We start from the raw sequence: 23,273 nt of genomic DNA on the forward strand, positions 1-23,273 counted from the left end.
CTGCGCAAGCAGGGGGTCACAGGCGCTGCGTAATATCATTGCGCCTGCTGCAGCCATGGTGCGGCAGCAAAGTTCCTTGATTATTACGCCGAAATGAGAGTATAGTTCCTAGCCATATCGGCCTAGAAAATCGCAACTTTTCATTTTCCGTCGGTCTTAGTACATGATGTAACTACAGAAGAGTCAAGTTTTAAATAGGAAATATTGAAACTCTTTGGTCATTTTTTAACGAGATGCTAACGGTCTAATCAGATTCAATGAACTATGCTAAGCTATGCTAAAAGTGGTACCGCCAGACCCGGAGATCGGCTGAATGGATTCGAAAACGGTAAAACTCAACTGTTTAACTCTAGGGGAGTTGGAAAATGAGCCTATTTTCAAAAAAAGTGGAGTGTTCCTTTAAGTGTGGAGTGGACACTAATATAGTTACTGATTCCAACCATATCGTTCCTTTGTGTTGTTATCATTGCAGCTGGGATATGGACATAGCTAATCTCATAGAATTAAAACAATTATTAAAACATAGTTCATTCATAGATATTGTTCTTTTTAAATTTTATGGTTATAGTCATTGCTAGTTTTTGGTGTGAACGGGCCTGAACTGGTCTAAAATTGTAGGTATATGACCAAAAAACAAATGGAATAATGAATAAACATTACACAAATTATTTTTTCTTACAGACAAAAACTAAATCACAAAACAGCAACAATCATACCAACTTGTTTTCAAACCAGAGTGCGAATTAACCCTTCAAAGAAAATCAAAACATAACGTGTTTGGGGACCCCAAACAGTGGACGGTTTGGTTTCCGTTATGATATCAACATATTTATACAGTAGTTTATTTCAATAACTTGTATTTAAGATAGTCAACATTTGGCTAACTTCACTAAACTTGCATTTGCACATATTATACTGCCCTATTCCTTTACAAAGTTAATCCACTGAAAAATCTGTATCTTATAATTTGTGCATACTGTATTTTCTCGTATGTAAACAGAAAAATGAGTTAGTGGACACCAGCTTAACGCATGAAATCACACACAAAATACAAACAAAATGATCTGACAGCCTGTTAAACAGCAATGAGAAGCTTTATATCAGTATAGTATATCCAAAACTTCTCTGTGTATTTACAAAAGTCAACACAAGGTAGAAAATAAACACTTCACAAAATCAAAAATTAAACATCAAATAAGTCAAATGAAAATACACTTATGATAGGGTCTCTCTTGTCATCAGGCAAAAATCTGGGGCAAAAAAGGGGCAAATAAACACGAAACACCTCAGATATTGTACAGTATCGTTTTAAATAATTCACAGAGACACAGATTAATCAGATCCCCAAGCTATAAAAAATTCACATATATATTTTAGAAATTTCGCAATAATAATAATAATAATATTAATAATAATAATAATAATTCCACTTGAAATAAAAAAAGCAAAGCAAATCACAGTTTCTCCGGGTGACACAACGGCTGTATAAATAAGTTGATTATTAGAATGACAGATGTACAGAATTATAATTCCCATCTATGTGCCCTTCCTCTGAATGGACCAGGTTCCTTTTTCCATAAAATCCTCCTTACTTCCCGTTTTCACATGCAAAGATTTTCACAAAGAAAAACGTCGTAATATAAGAGCAGTAAACGTTGTATCTGTGTACGTCACATGATTAGGAGTATTTTCAAAACATGATAGAAATATTCTTCAATAAGTGAAGCTAGTGCGATGATCTTGTGTAGTTGCTCAGTTCAGTTCCGGAGGACGTTCTTTCCGCGTCCCCCAATTAAGATGGCAAAATGGCGCACAATGGATTTTTTTAAGTGTATGTATGGAATGGCTGTTCTTCGGAGGCATCGTCCTGAAAAATAAATCTCCTGTATATACAGACAAAACTCCAGGGTGTTGATCAGATTGGACTGCATTTGAGGTGCACAGATGTCTGAAGGCCGAATGCAGTATGAAATGATAAATTACAGACGTCAGTTGGAATTACAAACACATTTCCATTAGCGGCAACTCAACCTGTTTCAATAAAATACGAATCAAACTCTCTCGTCGATGACACAAAGACGATTATGAATCAATTACAGTGCGTGCTCGCTGGGAAATTGATTTTTATCATTGTGATTCTGCACAAGGTCATTTTACGAACAAACTCAACCCTCATTGCATCCTAATAAGTGTTTCCTGCGATAAATCCGTTAACATAGATCTGTCGATTTACATCATATTTAAAGAAAATATGATTTGTTAAAAACAGTTCAAGTCCATAGTCTTTCTTTCAAGCTCGTACAAGGATCAATATACATCCTTTCATACACACATGCACATGTAACTTTGAATGTACACCCACATATATACACAAAGATATACGTAAATATAGACAGGTTGTCGGTTTGCCGTTCTCGCCCCAACGTGGTTCAGCGTTGTCCCTCGGTATGACGCGGCCGAGGAGGTGAAAGAATGATCTTTGAAAACAAAAGAAACGAAGGAAGGAGAGAGAAAGGAGAGGCTTGGACCCATATTCTTCAGAGAGCAGAAGAGGGCTGGCTACAGCGCGCTTGCACAAGTTCTGTGTCATGTGGTGGAATCCACCTGGATTTCCAAATGAGGTCTTCACACACTCATGGTCATGTTTGGAGAATACTACAGGGACATAAGAGTTAAAAAAAGAGTTTGAGTGGGTTTTTGAAAACTTTAAAGGGGTCATACCATACACTTTTAGCATTATATTTCATAGGGCTGCCCCTTAATAGTTGACCAAACATTAGTCAAGTGAGAAGCGGCTTGGTTGGTTAGGGATGCACCGATATGAACATTTTGGCAGATACCGATAACTGATAATTCTATATATTTGAAAGCCGATAGCCGATATATAGGCCGATAAATCTAAATCAAAATTTTTATATCATTTTTGAGAGCCTGATTACAAAAACAAAAGTCTCACCATTAAAAGCCATGTCCAAAGCACACAATTATAATGTTCTCATTATAATATTATGTAGCCTATATGTTGCACTTAACTGTATTTTCCTTTCAGAAGGGATTTTCAATCATATTTCAAGCAATTCAAAACCATAAGTGCGCATCTGAAGTGTCTCAGCTGAAGGAAATAATCCATTATTTATCAGCTTTAATATATCGGCCAAATTTTCTTATTGGGCCGATAACGATAACATTGAAAATGAGCATATATCAGCCGTTACTGATATGGTGGCCGATATATCGTGCATCCCCAATATAAGAAGGCAGAAAACACATCCTGTTTGTTTTCTGTATTTTACAAAGGCACAACATTTAGTTATTATTGTGAGTTTACACAAATAAAAGTATTTACAGTTTCGTTTGATGTATTACTCTTATCTGTATGACCAAAAATGACGGAGTATTTTAAGTTGTCTCTGCTGTTATCAGGAAAAAATGCAAGTGATTGCACCGGCACCTCCATGTCAAGCAGTAAGCGCACTGTACTTTAGCTTCCAATAATAGCGCACATTTATCAGAGTACTGCCAAATTTTTTTACTTTACTTTGTACGTGCAGGTCGCACATGCGCATTTAATTTTGTTTGCAGTAATTACTTTATCCATAAGGTGGCAACCGTGCCCTGAGGGCAACTTCAGATGGTAGTTGAAGAAAAACTGCATTAACAGAACAGACCAGAACGCATGCAAGCTACAGAGACAATAGAGGCCTACAAGACAGAGGTTAGAAAGTACCCTCATTTGTACAACTCTAGCATGAAAGAATACAAAGATGTTTATATGTGTTTTAACTCAGAGGTATTGCAATTTGTCGCAATGTGCATGCGTTGAACGCCTGTGTACGTGTACGAGTCAAGTGAAGTATACTTTGCAAGGCTGTGTGTTCGGCTGTACATGTAAAAAAATGAAGTATACTTTCTGCCTCAGATGTTTCCAATGATAAGCCATATTTGAGGTTGATGGATGATAGGCGAATATTTTGATTTCCTGCCAGACATACTGTAATTACCACAAGGACCTGTCTCTCACAGACTGCGTGACTTCACCACTTCCTGTGGAAGTTTTTTTTTCTGTGACTAACCGACTAATAAAATTTTGGTTGACTAACCCTCTTCTTGTCGACTAACATTTAGTCAACTATTGGGGGGCAGCCCTAATCGTTGGGTCACATAAAAAAAAATTCCACAGGAAGTGGCGAAGTCACGCAGTCTATTACAGATGATAATTAACATGGCTGGTCCAAGTGGTAATTAAGTCGGGCAGGAAATCCATGACCATTCTTGACCTCAAACATGGCTTATCATTTGAATCATGTAAATAGTAGCCTAACATTAGCCAGTTTACATGGCCGCTCACTCTAACATTAATCTTGATAAATGTGCACTATAATTAGGTGCATATCCAAGTGTTTGTGGACCAGAAAACTGATTGGCTTATGAACAACTGCCAGTTGACTAGGAAAATCTTTGGTTGGGGGCAGCCCTAATATTTTAAGAATGTTAATCAAGGTTTTTGTACATTTTTGCTTTTGTTTTCAGACTGTTTTTGAAGGAAAATTTTCACAACACATGAATTTGTTCTTAACCTTGTTCTAATGTTGATGAATGCGGAGTATTCTAAATGAGTGACTGGGTGCCCGAGGTTAGTAATTTGCATAAAACACACCCAAACCATGTCCATATAAGGGCTTTCTGCACATGCTTTCCTTTCGTCACTCGGCAAACATCTAAAGACGTGCTGACAGCATGCACAGCTATATATATGATGAAATATATTTAAGATCTATATCTATGTGTAAAATGTCATCTTAACATGTTTATAAAGATAGCAAGAGTATTTGATTTCACGTACAAGCGTTTTTTTTCCGTAAATTTAGAATAAATTTTAGAACGAAAGTTATTGGTAAATCATGATTTGTTCGTGAAAACATTTTTACTTAGATTTCACACACAAATTTGTGCGTAGTATGCATGCTTAGTGAATGAGACCCAGTGGCTCTTGTCAAAGTTAAAACACAAATGCACTTGGAGACAAGGAAATGACATACGCTCTCATTCTGGAAAGGGTTGAGGAAATTTCCGCCCATTTCTCCGTCATCTCGGGGAGTTCCAGGCTGGTTGCTCATGCTTAGGTTACCAGGAGAGTTCTGTACAGATAGATAGAAGTTTTATTTTTATTTTATGCATGAAAATTAGGGCTGTCAATTTTACACATTTTTTAAGCTAAACTGTTTTACACAAGATGAGAATAATGTGATTAATGAGCATATCATGTAATTAATTTGATAAAATGAAAACAACTCTCACCTTGGGCATACTGTCCATGTCAGCTGACCCTTAAGAAATCAAAATTTTTTTCAGAAAAATTACATTGTAGATGTATAGTTTCAAAGGCAGTACTATTAAAATGCATGATTAGTCTTCAATGACCACAAGGGGGCATAAGCATGCAAGGCAAAAAATGACAACAAATCAGGGAAATCAAGCATGAAAGCTGCAATTTCACATTGAATTATGACATGCTTTGATACTCCTCAAGCAAAGTACACAGCACTCAAAGATGTCTAAGAGTACTATCTAAAGTGGTTGTTTGTACAAGAGACACTCTTACCTAATGATCCATTCATGTGATGCGGCTCCATTCCTGCCATGCCTCCCATTGGACCATCTCCACCAGGACCAATCGGGAACTGTCAAACACACACACAAAGACACATTAAATATGATATTACAACAACTACAGAGCAGAAAGTCAGTCATTAAATACAGTAGGAATAAATGCAACTGAGATGTATGTGTGCAAATATTTTGAATTTGTCATGCTGTTTTACATTTTGCCTGTTTCCTCCGGGCGGCACTGCGTTGATCATGGTGTACATATTTTCTCCCGAGTTTGTCGAGTCTGTGGAGAAAGAGCCAAACACACTAGCTCATCATCATATTTCAGCTAATGCTTCACTGATGGCTGTAAAAAGTATTTGGATACCTTTGGTCAATACACACATTTTAAAACTCACTGTATTAGTAAACACAATAAATAAAATACTTAAAGGCATTAATACTTAAAAAAAGTAACATACTTTCAACATTTATAATGTTTAATAATATATATGTATATATATATATATATATATATATATATATACACAGTATCTCAGAAGTGAGTACACCCCTCACATTTATGTAAATATTTTATTCTATCTTTTCATGTGACAACACTGAAGAAATGACACTTTGCTACAATGTAAAGTAGTGAGCGTACAGCTTGTATAACAGTGTAAATTTGCTGTCCCCTCAAAATAACTCAACACACAGCCATTAATGTCTAAACCGCTGGCCACAAAAGTAAGTACACCTCTAAATGTCATTTTAAATTAATTTTTAAAAACATTTTATTGTTATATTTCAAAAATATACAATGTTAAATCATATTTAAAATTAATAAATATATTTATAAATATAAATAAAATACACATAAATATATATAACACATAAAACGATATAAAAAAATTAAGAATATTTAAATATATAAATTTGTACTGTTAGAATTAAAAATATAATTTTAAATAAAAATGTTAAATACATGTATATAATACATTTTTATATTATAATTTACATATTAAAACACATTTAACACTCAAAACATTGTTATTTATTGTTTTATATATATATATATATATATATATATATATTATATTATAGAACATAAATAAAATACACAAATATATAAAATCTTACAAACAATCTTAAAATTAAATTAAATATGAAAATTTGTATTGTTAAAATTATATATATATATATATATATATATATATATGTGTGTGTGTGTGTGTGTTGGTGTATATATATATATATATATATATATATACACACACACACACACACACAAAACTATTATTATTATTTTTTCCCTCAGTATATCTGTTCATAATTAAATTCAACTATGCATGAAAAAAACAGTGCAGTCCTACCTGCAGGGCTAGGCATTATGGGAGTCCCTGGGGGCCCTCCTCCACCGGGTGGACCCTGAGAAAGAGAAAAGACAAATATTGTTCTAAATCTCATGTAACACAGATTAATTAGTTATATTTGAATGCACTTGTGGCATATACATGTGTAAATGTGAGGACAGTCCTGTGTGTGTGTGTGTGTGTGTGTGTGTGTGTGTGTGGTTCATGACAGAGGCCTGAGGCCCTTGCTGTGGTCAGCACTGTGCATATCTGCTCTATCCTCCCTCTTCCCAAATCTAATTATCTCTCCTTCTCTCTGCTGACTCGGCTCTGCCTTCCCGAGCACCTCGTCTTGTCTGGCTGCTTTCAGTAAGCTACCACAGCTTCCCTTCCACAAATCATCTCAGCTGGGAGTTACTGACAGCGTTTTAACACAATATCTTGTGAAATGTCTTAAAACGACATGTTTAATCACACCGCTTATCTCAAATCTGTTTCAAAGCATCTGGCAGTGTCTAGTTGTTTAAAGGACTTTCACATGAAGTTACTGGATTTTTGATATTTGGATGACTTTATAAAAGCTATGTGCCTCATTCTTGCAAATATAATATAATATAATATAATATAATATAATATATTTATTGAACAAAAACAATATTTTTGAATATATAATATCTTAATACATATATCCAAATTACATTAATAAATTACATATATGTATATATTCATATATTTATAATTTATTCTTGTAATTTGGATCCACTGCTGAGGACACAGGACTATGGAAATTATTTTGCGATCTGATGCATTTCTAAGAGCTGGACGTGAGCATTCATGGCTGTTGGAGGCGTGTAAATGTAGAGGGTCACGGCTCTTACCACATAACTCCCTGGAGATGCTGAGGAATACGGGATCTTAAATGCCACGTGGATCCGATCAGACAGAAAAACAGAGAATGTCAACAAAGCAGATGCTCTTTAAGTGCAAACATTTACCTACAGCTGTAGTGGCTGACATTTCACAACAAATGATTGTAGAAATGACTCACAGAGTTGGAATTTGGTGGATTTGGCCACGGTCTTCCTCCGGGACCCCTATAGTAGGGTGAGATGTGTTGTACTCATTAACTATTCTAAAGCTATGGTAGAAAATAGTATTTGTTATTAGGCAAATATGTGTTAGTGTAACAAGAAGTGCGTACATATTCATCCCAGGCATCCCAGGACCCCCAAGAGCATTGAGTGGTGGTCTCATGCCCCCTCCATATGCCTGGAACAATAAAAAAGAAATGTAGCAAAGTGCCTTTGCACATAGTTTAGATGAGCGATCCAAACATAGAGGTGTGATGATCATACCTGTGGCCCAAGAGGTACCATCCCTCTGGGCGGAGTCATTCTCTGCATAGCCCCACCCATATTTGGATGACCTGTCCAATCAGAGGTTCAGATGTAGATGGGAATTAGTAAATTAGCAAGTGGCAAACACATTGAGAGATAAATCTCATAAAACTGTCAAGAAATGTTTTTTTAAAAAATATCATATTTTACCACACCCCCAAAATAATTATTTGTGTCTCTACATAATAATAATGTACATGTAAAATGGTAGTATATATGGCATATTTTATATATTTTTTTTCTTATGGCCTGTTCACACCAACTATGATGACTATAACAATAACAATAAAGATATAGCTCTAAAAATCATTCTAAACACACTTTCAGAACATTTTTTCCAGCTGATGAACAATAAAAACATTGACAGCCAATCAGAATTGAGCTTGAGCATTTAAAGCAACAGATGACAAACTGCAGTGTGCTTATAATAAACAGAACGATACTGTGGATTGGCGTGGATGCTAATATGGATATTGTTAAAGTTATCTTTTTAGTTATTGTTCTTGGTGTGAAGGTCAATCACAAGAAAGCGCTCAAGAAATGTTTTTAAAAAAATCTCACCACCTCCCCAAAAATGTTTATAATGGTAATATATATGGCCTACTTTATTCTACTTTCTTTCTTAAGGTGAATCTCATGAGAGCTGTCGAGAAATGTTGAAAAAATCATATCAAACCCTTCCCAAAAAATCTATATGTTTCTAAATATAGTTTAATTTAATAATAATAATAATAATAATAATAATATATAATTAATATGGTAATATTAAATGTTTCCCGAGGTGAATCTCATGAAAGCTGTCAAGAAATGTTGAAAAAATATATATATTTCACCACACCCCGATTAATATTTTCATAACAATTAATCATCAGTCGATTAATCTCATTCCCATTACTATAAACTGAAAAAAAAAAAGTATTTCAACATCATGGAAGTATTTAATTTATGCTAATTAAAAAAAACATCATTGTGTCCAGACTTGATTTCCATTACTGAATTACCATAATGAGAATGAGATTTTTTTTTTTCGCATTACATTAATGAGAATTCTGGGGGAAAAGTGCTTAATTGCTATGAAAATAATGTCATGATGGAAAAATCTTAACGGTCTTAAAATAGGCTTCATTTTCTTCATGCAAAATATAATTTCTTATTTTTCTGTTGTTGATTATGACCAAACATTTCACCCTGTAAGATAGTTTAGTTAATTATTCGTAAACAAACCTTGTTGTCTTGATGGGTCCATGCCACTGGGTAATAACGGCTGGTTTCCAGGGACTCCACCTAATGCCTGAAACAGTAAGATACAGCACGAATTAACATACATTTGTCAACATCGTCCAAGCAGGGGTAGATAAGGCCCATTAGCTGCCCTTGGGCTATGACATTAGATCAGGACCCAAAATATCACATTTTGGAGAGTGAGACAGTATGACTGGAAATAAAATGTGGAGCCTTAAGCGACAGCAAAAATACTATTAGAAGGAAGTATTAGTCTTGGCTGAAAAGTCTTAATATGACTCACAGCAAGTTAATTAGATAAGACTAAAATAAAACATTTAAAACTCTAATCACTCCACCATGAATGTGTATTTCTGTATTGAGATGTGTAATCGCAACAGAACTGAAACAAATAATCACCTGATTGGGTATTCTGAGAGGTGGTCTGGGGCCGCCAGGATAGCGCGATGACATGAAAGGCTAGAAAAAAAGAAGAGATGTCATATATAATTACAATTAGCAAAAAAAGTCCTACTCCTACTCATGAAATCATAATTAAGAAACAGTCCTCTGTATTGGCTCACTCAAATGATCACTAAAACACCATCTAGGTACCCAGAAGTGACCATACTGATCTGTAGTCTTTTTTAGGAACTGTACACACTAACTGAACTAGCTTTTCTTCAGCTCTAGGGGCATTTACTTAAAGCACCAGCAAGATCAATAGCACTGAGAAAGTCTCCAGAGAACAGAAAACAATTATTTCCAAGCATCCAAGCGAACAAGGCCATTTCCACCTCCACATCTGAGGTGAGATTAAGAAAAAACCCTTGATGACAAAGTAAACATACTATATGTATTTAAGACCACAAGGCTCAAGAAAACAACCATATATAGAATTTTTTCCTTGACTGAGGCCCCGTCCACACGGAGACGAGTTTAGCTGTATACGCAAAACTTTTGTATCGTATAGGCATTTCGTCCAGACGGATCCGGCGTTTTCAGAAGGTGAAACCGATATTTTTTAAAACCGGGTCCCAGAGTGGATAAATCTGAAAAACGATGCCCTTGCGTTTTCGTGTGTACAGCCAATCCGTATATTTAGTGAAACGATGATGTCATCACCCCACGTGTCGACCCTAGTCAGACACTGCTAACAGCACAAAACAGCAACAACAACAACAATAGTGGACTACATGCTTGTGTTCGTGCTGCAGAAGCTACCGAGCCTATATCTTTACTAAAATAAAGCTTTATTTCTAAGTTTATATACAGCGCGCAAAGTTTATGCACATGCTCCAAGTCTCTGTGGCAGAATTACAGCGCCACATACTGATCTGGCATGTATACTACATCGTTTTGAGTCAGTTTCAGTGGTTTCATGTGTACGCAGATATTTCTTGATTGGATAGGGAAAGATCTGGCTTCATGTGGATGTAGCCTAAGCTGAGACGATGGCGAGACGTCCTTAAAAGCGCTGTATGTAATTTTTTTGACAGTACACAAAAATACCATAATATGTTTGCAGAGATTTAGGAAACATGCTAAGTTCACAATACTTGCTTCCCTGAAAAACAATTATACAGCCAGTTATTTTACTTTGAAACGTGCATTCAGTGTCGGAATGCTTGTTTTGGTCTGTGTGATCCCGCCCACTGCCATTTTTCCAAATAGTATTTCGACACCCGGGTTGCCATTTGGTGGAAATCACAGCACATTACAGCATCAGCATGCAATATTGTTGATGAAAAAGATGAGACTAAAATGTAGTTTAAAAAATAAAAAATTTACCAAAAGCTCCTTTTTTGTCGAAAAAAAAAAGAAGACAAAATATTACAGACTATTTTTTAACAAGCCTCTACAAGCTTTCATGCTAGAGGATTGCCAGATGTCAAGAGTTTCAATCCCCCAGTCAGAGCTTTTCTCTTAAATAAATACACTTTCTGCCCGTTTTACTTAATCTTTGCAATCTGGCAACCACGCACACATGCTCTCACTGTAACAGAAGCAAGCTAGTATTTGGTGCTGTGACCCAGATGGCAGTGAGGTTTAGGGGGTCGAGTGTAATGGAAGCAAGCTAGTAAGAGCTGTGCATGTAAACCTCACTCCCCTGGCCTCAAGAGGAGCGCTGGCGACTGACGACAGAGGCTGCTGTCTTTAGCATCCTTGTTAGTGCCTGCCTCCCATGCCGGAGACGCCAGTTCGAGTCCCACTCGGAGTGGGTTGAGTACATTTGGTGCCGTGACCCGAATGTGAGTGAGGTTTAGGGGGGGTGAGTCTAACGGAAGCAAGCTAGTAACAGTTGTGCGTGTAAACCTCACTCCCCTGGCCTCAAGAGGCGCACTGGAGACTGACACTAGAGGCTGCAGTCTTTAGCGTCCTCATTAGCGCGCACGCCTCCCATGCCGGAGATGCCAGTTTGAGTCCTGCTCGGAACAGGTTGAGTAGGACCGGTTACATTTGGTTCTGTGACCTCAATGGGAGTGAGGTTTAGGGGTCTGAGTGTAACGTAGGCCAGTAAGAGCTGTATGTGTAAACCTCACTCCCCTGGCCTCAAGAGGAGCGCTGGCGACTGACAAAAGAGGCTGTGGTCTTTAATGTCCTTGTTAGTGCGCTCGCCTCCCATGCCAGAGATGCCGGGTCGAGTCCCGCTCAGAGCAGGTCGAGTACATTTGGTGCCGTGACCCAGATAGGAGTGAGGTTTAGGGGGCTGAGTGTAACGGAAGCAAGCTTGTAACTGTTGTGCGTGTAAACCTCACTCCCCTGGCCTCAAGAGGCGCACTGGAGACTGACACTAGAGGCTGCTGTCCTTAGCGTACTTGTTGGCGCGCCTGCCTCCCATGCCGAAGATGCCGGTATGAGTCCTGCTCGGAGCGGGTCGAGTAGAACCAGTTACATTTGGTGCCTTGACCTGGATAGGAGTGAGGTTTAGGGGTCTGAGTGTAACGTAGGCCAGTAAGAGTTGTGCGTGTAAACCTCACTCCCCTGGCCTCAAGAGGAGCGCTGGCGACTGACAAAAGAGGCTGTGGTCTTTAATGTCCTTGTTAGCGTGCCCGCCTCCCATGCTGGAGACGCCGGTTCGAATCCCACTCAGAGCGGGTCAAGTAGGACCGGCTACACCTCTACACTTCCAAAAAAGCGTAGATGATCTGAAAACACCAACAAACATACTGTATATGTTTGAGCTTAGCGATCTCAATTGAGATTCTGCTCAGGTGTCATACAGCCAGACTGTGTTCCTCCACAGGTGTGCTGTTTGTGTGACTAAATCTGCCATCAAACAATCTGATGAACTGTAATAAAAATAAAAGTATTAATTTCTTTAATTTCTTTGTTACTGTCCCCCAACAAGATGTCCTTTCTGTAAACAAGTGAAGAGTTAAAACTGTTCAGTTCAAGGCTTTGGTGGTCACGCTCAGAGTCTCATTTTAGAGATCAAAGCTCAGACAAGGGGCCAGTCTGTTTTGGAGCCAACATCTATCGATAATTAAGGGCAATAAGAGGTTCATTGAGAGTCAGTCATTATTATGTGAAAATTGGACATCTTCACACCGTTTTCATGAAAATGCATCTCTTTGTTCATCAAAGAGAACATAGACTTGGAGAGAGATCATGTTGTGACCTGAATGTGATGAATATGTTCGAAATTTCAGCCACATTTCTGTATATGTGTGCATCTCTTATAAATTACAGAGATGCTGAAGTCAAAACAAAAGGGGGGGGGGGGGGGGGTCAACAGTTTTAATACTTCATACTTCAATACTACATAAGGAACATTTAAGCAAACAAAAAAGTAAGAGTAAGTTAGTCAAATTGTGGATTTTCATGTGCCGTCAAACAGTCGTGATCACCTAAGGAGGTAACCATAGCAACAGCAGGCTGCTCCAGTACTTTCAGTTAGGATCCATACTGGCTGATACATCGATAAAACATGAATACTGTCATTATCTATCACTTTATTAGATTTACATTTCACATGTATTCAGGGTTCTTACTCTTTTTGACCAATACACTTTCCATGAGAGTGATTGCTGCATTTGTGTTTAAAATAATTTTGATTCAGATTGATTCACTAATGAATCATTCAGACCATTTTGAACCATATGACCGATTTTTAAAAATGACCAATTCAAAAGAACTGTTCTCTCACAAAGTTTTACTCTACACAAAATCAATGAACTCTAGACAAAATAAATATTCTAGAGCAGAACAAAACTAGAAACATATTTAACTGTTTCTAACTGTTTTCCATGACTTTTCAAGTTGTTTCTTAATGGAGTTCTCAGTTACATTTTATGAAAGTATAAACATTGTCTCATATTATTGTTGTCCGTGGTTTTACTGCAGAATTGGGATACTTTTAAATTGTTGCCGCAGGTTGATTTTAGACAAATTTGGTGCTCCATCCCAACCCCCCAATGATGAAAATCGAACTGGGCTAGTTTTGGGCTATTTTTAATTTACCATTTTGCTAGTTTTGTTGCGCAGACCTGGCAACCCTGTCTCAGACATAAGCTGTGTTTCCACCTAAATTACCTGGAACAATTTGTCCCAGGAATTTTTTTCCCCAGACCTGTTGCTGTCTGCGTTTCCATCTCAGTCTAAAGTACCGTGAAGATTAAGTCCGGTGACGTAAGAATGCGTGCGACTTTCCAGTTCCTGCTGGGTTTCGTCCACCACATTTAAGCTTAATAAAGCCTGAACATCATCGTTGGTCCATCGGTCATATTTTCTAAACTCCATTATGATTCAAATAGCAAACAACTCTTACTGCACACACCGCAACAGACTTTAAAAAATGGTGGTTGAAATGCTGCATGGAGTCAACCAATCAAAATGTTGTGTGAAATCAACCAATCAGCATGTTCAGCACCCAAGTCCCACCCCTGAAAGTTCCTAAACTTTGAAAGTGTAAGTACTACCTCGTGAGCAGGGACTTTCTGAGGGGGAAATTTTTACCCGGAACTTCATTTAGACCCTGGTCCATGCGGTCAAAACACACCGAGTACCACCCCAAAGTCCCTAGTTCCTGGGGAAAGTTCCAGCGGTGGAAAAGCAGCTATATACAGTATATAGTAGCTCCATATTATTTAAGTGGACAGTATAGCTGAATTGTATTCTGAAAAAAGTTTGAGATCTTGACTTTTCATTTCTGAAATCTTGATCATGATGTACCCAGACTAGAAAGAGCACTCATGTATCTGTCTCTCTGCCGGGAGCTGTATCACAGTCACTGTATGTGAGAAGCGGTACATGCTCTCAGGGATCTGGCTCAGTTGCTCAGTGCTGTCTGACATGCTCACCACGGCCCTGGACACCTCACAGTCAATGATTAATTATGGACCGGGGTGAGAGGCCTGCATTTGTCCTCTTTAATAATGGATGAGTGAGGTCTATGGACTTCACCGAGGTGAACAGAAAGGTCTACTTACAGGTAGAACCAGCAGAGAGTACATTCTCAGCCCATGTTTACTACCCTCAGGTTACAAGACGTGCTGATCAGGAACCAAATCCCTTCAAGTACTGTATAAATACAGCCGCTGACCACAAGCACGGACCCCAGATCATCGGCTCTGGTCTATGATGTTTTATGAATACCTGCTCAGGTCTAATATCTAAAAGCCAGAATAAAATGGAACAGGCCATTCATCTAATCTAATATCTGTCCACTGCATAATTCATGGCTTAAGCTTTCTAAAAATAACACACCGGCACAATCATTCATCTCTCCAACAGGTTTTGGCAAAAAAGGCACAAAGAAGGTGATCCGGCTTAAGGCTGGAATTTGGAGTGTGTCCGTACGTGCCTGTAGATTGTTCTATTTTTATAACAAAGTGAACATGCATCAGAGACAAATATCACTGACATAGTAAAGAAATTTCGGCAGATATAATGAAAATTATTTTTATTGTGGCCGATAACTGATAATATAAATCTATACTTGTTTGTTTGTTGTTTTAAAGCCTTCCAATCTAGAACTGCACATGGTTCAAGACATCAAAATATAATATAATAAATAAAGTATAATATAATATTTATACAATTAAACATTTCCATTCATACAATACATTACAGTATTATGATGCATAATATAATATAATATAAAAATATCCATTGTTCATGGTACATTATAATATTATGATGCAATATAATAATAAAATATTTATACAATTAAAACATTTGTATTATACTAATATTTGCCCATCATTCATACGACACATTACAGTATTATGACGCATATATAATATAATATAATCTAATATAAAAATATCCATTGTTCATGGTACATTATAATATTATTACGCAATATAATAATAAAATATTTATACAATTAAAACATTTGTATTATATTAATATTTGTCCATCATTCATACGATACATTACAGTATTATGATGCATATATAATATAATATAATATAATATAATATAGGCATATTCAGACCAATAATAACAATTTGAAAATGATTATGCAAGACATATCAGTACCATATCTTTTATCGGCCAATACTCAAAGAAACATTTATGCATCTTTTATAATGTACATTATAATATCATGATACATAAATTCTCTTTTAGCTTACAAAGTATACATTTATAATATCAACAATTTATCAGTTATTTGCCATAATTAAATGAAAAAAAATAATTTCAGCTCATTGGTATCAAATGTGCACCCCTAAAAAGGATAATATTTGTGATACAGGAATTGCCATTATATTGAGTATCCCTAAATCATAATAAAAATAATAAAAAACACAAACAAACAAATAAATATACAAATAAGTAAATAACACCATTTGATGTATACTATTAAAATTTGTCAGCTTGTCACTGGGGCAGGACACTAAAATCTACACCCGCTGCACCCTTAATAAACATGCATAATGTACCCTTGATGGGTAGATAAGGTATAAATATGTTTCTGACAATGTTAAAGGGTACAGCTGGTGTACCTTTGAGGGTTCTGCTTCCAATGACAAGCTTTTTGACCCAGCATATCCATCGAATGTTCTTATGTCTACAAGTTTTGCACATCATTGCAAATAAACCATATTGCAAGCAAGACGGAGACTCCAGAGCGATCTGAAGCTTCCCTTGGGTGAATCATCTCCATTAGTCTGGTGGGAGAGCAGTGTCTCACACTCAGAGTAGAGTAATACCCAGCATGCTTCGCTCTGACTCTAATCAGCAGGATCTCTAAGGCCTCCAGCCCTACTGCAGTACCATCTATCCCCTGTTATCAAGTTACATCAAATTATGCGTATGAAATATTAAGTGCTGCTGGACACCCCTGTTCTGCCCAGTAAAATGCAAAGAGACGAATCACTGATATCCAAATAGCACAAAATGGTCAAAAAGTGTCACTACATTTGATTCAAAGAAAATAGCTCAAGCACATTTTCCAGCAAAACATTACAATTTTTTTTTTTTTTACCTTACCAATTTACTTTCTTAATTGGATAACTGGATATCCCATGATTTACTCACCCTCAAACCATCAAGTGATTTACTCACCCTCAAACCATCAAGTGTATATGACTATCTTCTTTCAGATGAACACAATCGGAGTTAAATTAAAAAAATATCCTGGCTCTTCCAAGCTTTATAATGGGAGTGATTAGTAACTTAAAAAAGCACATCCATCCATCATAAAAGTAATCCATACGGCTCCAGGGGGTTAATAAAGGTCTTCTGAAGCAAAGCGATGGGTTTTTGTAAGAAAATTATCCATATTCAAAACGTTATAAACTATAATAAATAGCTTCCGGCAGACGGCCGTACACAAGTTCACATTTTTGGGCTTCAAAATCTTTAGCCCCATTCACTGCCATTATAAAGCTTGGAAGAGCTATTTAAATATATCTCTGATTGTGTTTGTCTGAAAGAAGATAGTCACATACACCTAGGATGGCTTGAGGGTGAGTAAATCATGGGATCATTTTCATTTTTGGGTGAACTATCCTTTAAATAATGTCTTCGGAATCTTTATCAAAATATAATAAATTGCTCCGATTTAGCATACAATTTTTTTTCCTTCATGTCATGTGCGGGGCTCTGTAATAAACAGCCACTGCTATAAACTTGTGAAGTCTACTTAAATCCGGTTTTTATAATAAATTAAAAGACATATACGTCATACGTGATGCGCACAAGCACAGCAGATGACCTTCTGTAACGCCCACATCTAGAAAACACACACTCCCACTTCAGTGTCAGTGTCAGTCCCATCCGCACATTTCAAGCACATTTTCTAGCAAAACATTTAACAAAAAAAGTTTAAAATAGGTTTAAAATGATAATATAATAATATCTATAATGTTCAAAACAAAGACAAAAAGTGATAATGGAACATGTTCATATTTAATCTGATGAACTGACTTTATACATCCACTAAAAATCACCAAGTTTAAAATACTCTGTGAGCAAAAACGATAAAGACAAGTGAAGTTAGTAAAGACAAATGGTTGAGTGACAGTGTTATTAGGCTCTCGTGCCTTTGGGAGGCACTGTTACACTAAACTTCTCTGTTTGATCTAATGACAGTCTGTTGGAAATCAGACAAAGACTGTTGCAGAGGCTGATTCACTACAACAAAGACAAAACAATTGGAAAAACTTATTTGAAACGCTCAGTACCGCGTTCTCCGTTTATCATATTTTCCATCATTAAAACCTCAACAATGCAGCAATGCTAATGGCATGTCTCATCACAGATGCTCTGGTTGTAGAACATGTTGTATATATTAATATGTATATATTTATGCATTAACATACACATTCTGATTGCGTTTGCTGATTTAACCGGATTAAACAGATGGCACTTTAAATCTCAATCCTTTAGTGTTGAAATCCAAGAATAAAGTTTACAAATTGGATGATCCAATGAGTGTTTCTGACACAAAATCATTTCTAGCACAGATGTGCTGCAGCAGAGCAGCCACAGAGCATCTGCAGAACACCTGACTGACAAACCATCTGCCTGAATTACTGAAGCTTCCACCCACCAATCTCTTATATATATATATATATATATATATGCATTCTGAAGAGTCTGCATTCACTCTATTCACATTCACAAGCCTGATGGATCTGTGGATTTCTTCATACTGTCTGAGCTTTAAGATTAAAGACTAGCAAATACTTGTCCTCATTTGACCACATGGAACAGGGGGACGCATTTGTTACAACCAGCAGTGTTCAAGATACTTTTTACTTTTACTTTCAAACTACAAGGCACTTGTAATTTATAAAATTTAAAGTCAACATGACTTTAAAATTGACCCAATTTACTTTATTAACACTGTCTTAAGAATTTTTATCAAAATATAATTAACTTGCTCCACCTCTGAAATGGACGATCCAATTATCACGATCCAATCAATTCCTGAAAGTTCTGTTTCAATCAGAAATGTCATTTCATGATGGCTTTGAACTAGGTATACACTGTTATAAAATTATTTTCATGATTTGTTATCACAATATTTTTATTTTGTCAGCTCAACTTAGATAATTAATGTGGTTCAGATAACATAATATTTTGAGTTTCTGTTGATTAAATCAATCGCCTTCATTGTATTAACTCACATTTTTAATTTCAATGAACTCAAAATTTTAAGGCAACCAGATAACTTACTTTAAGTTAAGCCAACAATTCTTTTTTACAGTGTACTTACTAGTTAGTAGCTAATACTTACTAATACCTAATAATACTTAATAATAATACTGTACAAACTGTATATTCTATCCCCCTACACTACCCCTACCCCTAAACCTACCCATCACAGAAAACTGTCTGCATTTTTTGAATTTCAAAAACACTGTTTAGTATGTTTTTTAAGCCATTCGGTTTACGAGGACACAGGAAGTGTCCTCATAACCATGTTTACGTTGTTATACCCATGTCATTATACACATTTGTGTCCTCATAAACCATGTATACAAGAACACACACACACTAAATATATATATACTTTAAAGTCCAAGTGTAGAATCAATAAGTCTTTTTCATTGCTTCTGAATAAACCAATTAACTAGTTTGAAATAAACTAATTCTCTAAAATTCACTAAAATTGAATGCCTTCCCAATGCATCATATGAGAGAGAGTGAGATAATTTTGGAAAGCATGTTTATATCTGGCTCAGCTGTACAGCAGTATGTGCAATAAAATTACCAATTAGCATTTCGCATTTTGGCATACTGCACTGTTTCGTGGCATATTATTCCATCTTTAATTCAGATGCACATACTGTTTCCAAGAGAGAAAGTAACATTAGGTCATGCCATCAGCCACGGGGCACTGGAGGGCAAGGGCCAGCTGGGAATTAGGTGTTGCTTTGAGAACACATTTTAAGGGCAGGACAGAGCGTCTCAGGGGACAATACCATCTTTGAGTGAGAAATGACACGCCTCAGTGTTCTTAGAGAGGAGAGAGTGGGAGTGAAGAGAAAGTTAAGGATGAGAGGCTGGAGTGGAGCGGAATGCGGATGCAGCGCCTTTAATAATGCATCTGCTGCTCTTCTGCTCTCGTTCCCCCGGAATCATCTCGGCTTCAACATCCTTCACCTCGTTTCTGTGCATGTGTGGTCCAGGAGCCCCCCTGCTAGTCTGAACCTCATCAGAATTGCTACAGCACTTCACCAACACATGGCCAACATACTTTAAAGGGGTCCTTGATTATTATTTCACTTTTTGAACTTTAGTTAGTGTGTAATGTTGCTGTTTGAGCGTAAACAACATCTGCAAAGTTACGACACTCAAAGTTCAATGCAAAGGGAGATATTTTCTTTTACAGAAATTGCTTTTTAAGGACTAAAACAAATGGCTGGTAGGGACTACAACAAGCTTCTTCCCGGGTTGGTGACATCACAAACAAAAACATTTACATAAACCCCGGGAACACGCAACAAAGGGGGTGAGACCATGTTGGGCTGCTTTAGAGAAGAGGAAGAGTTGTTGTAGTAGAGTGTTGTTGCCATGCCGTCATTTTATGCCGGACTGCTTCATAAACGAGGGTCAATTCAATGCTGGATTTTCACAAAAGATTAACATGACGGCACATGCTAGTCGATGAGTTGAATCAACTCCACAGCAACTACATAAATTTATCCACTAACCATTACATCCAGTTGCATTCTAAAAGTTGTAACTTCCTCCTGAGTCTCTCCATCAGTGTCGACTCCGGTTTGAACAATGTAAGGCTGAACACCGTTACTGACAATCCTCATTTCGACTGCATGAGATTCTCCAGCTTTGTTGTTGTTGAGCAACCGAAGCATGAGCTTTTAAAGCTCCACCCTCTTCTGGAAAGGGGGCCGGGAGCAGCAGCTCATTTGCATTTAAAGGGACACACACAAAAATGGTGTGTTTTCGCTCACACCCAAATAGGGGCAAATTTGACAAGCTATAATAAAAGATCTGTGGGGTATTTTGAGCTGAAACTTCACAGAAACATTCTGGGATACCATTTAAAGTATGGTATATAGTTTAAAGCCCCCCCCCACCCCCCCCACCCCCACCCCACCAAAAAAGAAATGAGGATTTTGTCATCATTTACTCAACCTTATGTCGTTCCATGTTTGTTTTCTTTCTTCCGTCGAAATGTTTTGGAGCTTGACAGCCACCATTATGGAAAAGAGAACTCTGGATGTTCTGCAATAGATCTTCATTTGTGTTCCACAGAAGCAAGAAAGTCAAACGACATAAATGATAAAATTTCCATTTTTGGGTGAACTACTCCTTTACTATGCAAAATAGACGACATTCGTACGAATGTGCACACGAGCAGAATCAAATGTTGATAACCAAGACAGACTGTTCCAGTCAAACACCACAGGAGGCAGATGAGCCTTTGTTGAGCCACTTAAGAAAGATGATTTGATCTTCTTAGCTTATCGTTCTATTAGACGAGCACCATTAGCGATCTGCGGGGGATTCCTGTGCCCCCCGCCACACGCTTCGAGATCTGCTTCAGTCAGTCAGTCTGTTGGAATCCTGTCGCTCTTAATCAAACCAATTACAACACACTGGGTGTCAAATACCACATCTCTTTAGGACGGGGACATTACGCACAAAGACGGCTGATTTATGAGCACTCTTTAAGCTGACGGGGCTGATTTAAGAATTCCTCGTCTAAAGCAATATCTCATGTCAACACAGGTGTTGAGTTACACAAACTGTGGTGGTAAACACAGACTCTAGAGGAAGTTTCCGTTTTCCGTCCCGTGCATCTGGGTCAAAGTGTTACATCACATCTGCACATCTTTCCATCAAACAGGTGATTCAAGGCCATAAAATGAAAAAAAATGAAAAACGCATTCTACACTTTATTTAAAGTCTCACAGGTCAAAGGTTATGGTTTTGCAGAAGCAAACGACTCGCCTAAATGTGAATGGCAGAAAAGCGTGTCAGTTTTTTCACAGATCACCATGCTAGGCCACACTAATTTTCTCTGAAGCGGACTTCACAATCGCACTGCATCCGTAAGTATGAACAGAAGAACGTTTGTTCAGAATGAACCATTCAGCCTGCAAGAATTAAGCCACAGGTGTGTGTTTTTTGTTGCGCAGAAAGGCTCAAGGACACAGAATTAAGAGAATTCAAAGACACATTCGTCCTAAAATCCGGAATGTGAGTGTGTAAACACAAGTCATGCTCAATCACTCTGAGTCCGTGCAATTTGACTCGCATGCAAACTACCAGACAAAAAGAAAACAGGTTCAAGCTCATATAGAGCTAGTTTATGACTGTGTGAGCTTTAGGAAAGCTCATATAATGTTCAAATGGGTAGTTAAAACGGTTGGCATGAAGTTTTGATATTCTCTACAGACTATGGTTATATTCAGAAATGCCATACTACCCATACTAGAATTATGAATGTGCATGAAGTATGCAACACCTCAAGGAATACTAGGAATACTACTTGAGTGCAATACACTCAACTTGACCATCCACAGCAAACAATATACATTACTGCACAATTATTATTTGTTGAGTGTCACCATGTTTTGTATGTTGAGTATCGATGTGCTTCATTAGGTGATGGAAGAAAAAAAAATCTTGTGTTGCAAGATGATGTCACACCTTATAAAGATAAATCTCAGCAGATGCTCTACTATTGTGAAATATCCATCTACAAACAATTATGAATTTGAAATAAGATATTGGTAAATCTTTATCCTGAAATAACGCTAATAATAGTATAGTTTGACTAACTAAAAATCAGCCAATTAGCTTATTTTATATTCTAGATTGTCATTGTTTAAACAAATGTTTTCATTTGTCACACTTCTGACTTGGCTAGAACAGAAATTTGAATATGAATATACAAGATCCTAAGCAATGGAACAATGATCACCATTATGATGACTTCAAAACAATTACAGTACTAAACAATATAATTTCTTACAGTGGCATGGTTAAAGACAACTTTATAATGTGCATTCACAGTAAAAACGAGAGCAGTACATTACTCGCAGTACATATTATTCGTAAGAAAATGACCCAGCATGTATTAATTACACTGTACATTTGTGACTACAGTAATTTATTGTAAAATAATACTCTTTAATCCTGTAAATTCCTGGTAATTTTTTTTTTAACGAAATTCAGACAATAAATGTGTTTTTGGCGCTCTTTAATGTGGCATTACAGATCGCTGTAACGTCTCAATTCAAGTGCCCGGGAACCGATCATTTCTTCCTCTTTATTACTAATT

General features: G+C 37.0%; 1 protein-coding gene across 7 annotated transcripts in view; it reads right to left on the reverse strand.

Annotated features, from left to right (window-relative positions):
- Window positions 1–1,075: 1,075 nt before the first annotated feature.
- Window positions 1,076–23,273, reverse strand: part of ssbp2b (single stranded DNA binding protein 2b) — a 78,308-nt gene continuing 56,110 nt past the window's right edge. For all 7 annotated transcript variants that reach the window (XM_051908904.1, XM_051908899.1, XM_051908898.1 and 4 more), the window contains 12 exons: window positions 9,980–10,039; window positions 9,563–9,629; window positions 8,297–8,367; window positions 8,143–8,210; window positions 7,990–8,035; window positions 7,820–7,855; window positions 6,963–7,017; window positions 5,823–5,893; window positions 5,603–5,681; window positions 5,299–5,327; window positions 5,040–5,138; window positions 1,076–2,655 (listed from right to left, as the gene is read on the reverse strand). In XM_051908904.1, coding sequence (XP_051764864.1) covers window positions 2,626–2,655; window positions 5,040–5,138; window positions 5,299–5,327; window positions 5,603–5,681; window positions 5,823–5,893; window positions 6,963–7,017; window positions 7,820–7,855; window positions 7,990–8,035; window positions 8,143–8,210; window positions 8,297–8,367; window positions 9,563–9,629; window positions 9,980–10,039 — 711 coding nt within the window. In that variant the 3' untranslated portion in view covers window positions 1,076–2,625. The remainder of the gene's footprint in view (window positions 2,656–5,039; window positions 5,139–5,298; window positions 5,328–5,602; window positions 5,682–5,822; window positions 5,894–6,962; window positions 7,018–7,819; window positions 7,856–7,989; window positions 8,036–8,142; window positions 8,211–8,296; window positions 8,368–9,562; window positions 9,630–9,979; window positions 10,040–23,273) is intronic.

The sequence above is a fragment of the Ctenopharyngodon idella genome, chromosome 10 (assembly GCF_019924925.1).
Source record: "Ctenopharyngodon idella isolate HZGC_01 chromosome 10, HZGC01, whole genome shotgun sequence".
NCBI lineage: Eukaryota > Metazoa > Chordata > Actinopteri > Cypriniformes > Xenocyprididae > Ctenopharyngodon > Ctenopharyngodon idella.